At 38.1% G+C, this 2205-nt stretch overlaps 1 protein-coding gene across 1 annotated transcript; it reads left to right on the forward strand.

Moving 5' to 3' along the window:
- Positions 1–839: 839 nt before the first annotated feature.
- Positions 840–1922, forward strand: LOC141714475 (uncharacterized). Its single transcript, XM_074517992.1, has 2 exons — positions 840–1235; positions 1350–1922. The coding sequence occupies exons 1-2, from the start codon at positions 840–842 to the stop codon at positions 1920–1922; spliced, it is 969 nt and encodes a 322-aa protein (XP_074374093.1).
- Positions 1923–2205: the final 283 nt, after the last annotated feature.

Genomic DNA, 2205 nt, shown 5'->3' on the forward strand with positions numbered 1-2205 from the left:
ATGGTATTTCAGAACTTAGTGCTGGTTGATGTAGTAGTAGTTAGGGGTAGATAGGGGGATATTTTCCAGTTTTTCCTTTGTTTAACACAGCTATTTTATCGTACCTTATTCCCAGAACTTACTGTATCGAAAGTATTTACCTATGTACCTTGGTTATCTATCTATGCATCTTGTTTCCGTATTGTGAAATCTTAAGTTTCATAAACTGTTTTACATATCATGTTTCCTAAATAAACCATATTCAAAAATCTTTGTGATAATACACCTTATGTCATGTGAAAACCCTAATCGGGGAGTGAATTATGTAGTAATAGGATTGCATGCGCAACTGGGTAAAACTTAAAACCCGTAAAACTATTTCCAAAAGAATCTTTATTGTTATGTATGTTATGCTATCGTATTGCTAAATAATTGCTCATCAGGTTTATAAAATGGCCACTTCACCAAATAACTAAGAAAAAGAAACTCAAACCTAGGATAAAAAACAAAACCAAGACACCCCTATGATGAACCGACTCTTTCAATTATTGCAACAACCCTCAGCCCTTAGAGTCGGGAATTTCAAACATTTTCAATCTGTTCATCCCCCGGAGTTTGTAGGATTGCCATATATGATTAAATCTCAATCCTGGTTGAGAGAAATGGAGAAGGCTTTTGAGTTAGCGGAAGTTAAGGATGATAAGAAGGCACAATATGCGAGTTACTATCTTAAGGATGAGGCTGGTTACTGGTGGGAATCTTCTAAGGCGTTGCTTAAAGGAGAAGTTATAACATGGGAAAAGTTTATAGAGATGTTTCTAGAGAAGTATTTACCAAGTTATATGCAAGGCTAGTTGGAAATGAGACTTTTAAATCTTAGACAAGAAGACATGACAGTGGCGGAATATGAAGTAAAGTTTTCGGAATTGGCCAGATTTGTGCCTGAGTATGTGAATACAGAAGCTAAGAAGGCCAAAATATTGCGACAAGGACTTAAGCCGTGGATTCAGAGTCAAGTGGCTCTTCTGGAAATAAGGACTTATGCGACAATTGTTCAAAAGGCCATGATCGTAGAAGGAGAAAGAGAAGCAACTAAAAGGGAAAGTGAAGGAAAGAAAACAAATTTTGAGGATTCAAAACAAGATCAGGGAAGTTCCAAGTTTAGAGGGAAGTTTGGAAGGAATTCAGGATGTCAGAATCTGAAATTTCAGAAGTTTAAGCCCGGGAATGGGAATCAAAAGAATTATTTTCAGAAGGTCGGACAGCCAACGAAGGAGAGTAGACCACAAATTTAGGAGTGTAAGATTTGCGGAAAGCGACACCCGGGGAGGTGCAATAAGTTGAATGTGACGTGCTTCAAATATAACCAGAAAGGACACTACTCAGCGGAATGCCCAAACGGTGCAGAAAAGCCAGAGATGACTTATTTTATGTGTGGAAAGGTAGGCCATATGGCAAGGAATTATAAGGAGCCTGTTCAGAAGGCGAATGTGCTTAGGATTGCTGGACCACCACCCTCGTCAGCACCAACACCCCAGCCAAGGGCAAGAACATTCAATATGACTATGAAAGATGCAGTGCAAAATGCGGTTGTGGTAGCAGGTGCGCTTGTTATAAATTCAGTAGAATTCAAAGTGTTAATGGATTCTGGAGCTACTAGATCTTTTATTGCTGAAAGTGTTATTGGTAGTTTAAAGTGCGTTGCGTACCCTCTCGAACCCAATTTGATTATAGAAGTAGCAAATCAAGAAAGAGTTACTACCAATAGAATTTGTCCCAGTTGCGATATAGTTATAGAAGATTGGCACTATTCTGCTGACTTAATACCTTTTAAGTTAGGAAAATTCAACGTTATATTAGGGATAGATGGGTTGTCAAACCACGATATGCAAATCGAGTGTAAAAGGAAAGAAAGTGAAATTGAAGTCCAAGGATGGTGTTGAGGTGATATTCAGAAGAAAAAGGCAAGAGAGGAAGTTTCTAACAGCTATTCAAACAAAGAAATTATTATGACAAGGATGCGAAGCTTATTTGGCTAATGTAAAGGATGTAGAGAAGGAATCCTTAAGGATTAAAGATATTCCGGTAGTTAATGATTTTCCCGTTTTGTTTCCAGATAAATTACCTGGACTACCTCTGGATCGAAAGATTGAGTTCACGATTGATTTAGCTCCTGAAAAGGAACCAGTTTTGAAAGCTCCCTATCGAATGGCACCTGTCAAGATG

Source organism: Apium graveolens, chromosome 3 (assembly GCF_009905375.1).
Source record: "Apium graveolens cultivar Ventura chromosome 3, ASM990537v1, whole genome shotgun sequence".
Classification (NCBI taxonomy): Eukaryota; Viridiplantae; Streptophyta; class Magnoliopsida; order Apiales; family Apiaceae; genus Apium; species Apium graveolens.

Excerpts from the sequence above, each read along its gene's own strand:
- LOC141714475 (XM_074517992.1), top strand. The coding sequence starts at position 840 with ATGAGACTTTTAAATCTTAGACAAGAAGACATGACAGTGGCGGAATAT. Across the intron at positions 1,236-1,349 it reads AAAAGAATTATTTTCAGAAG|AAAGGACACTACTCAGCGGA; the intron begins GTCGGACAGCCA and ends AAATATAACCAG.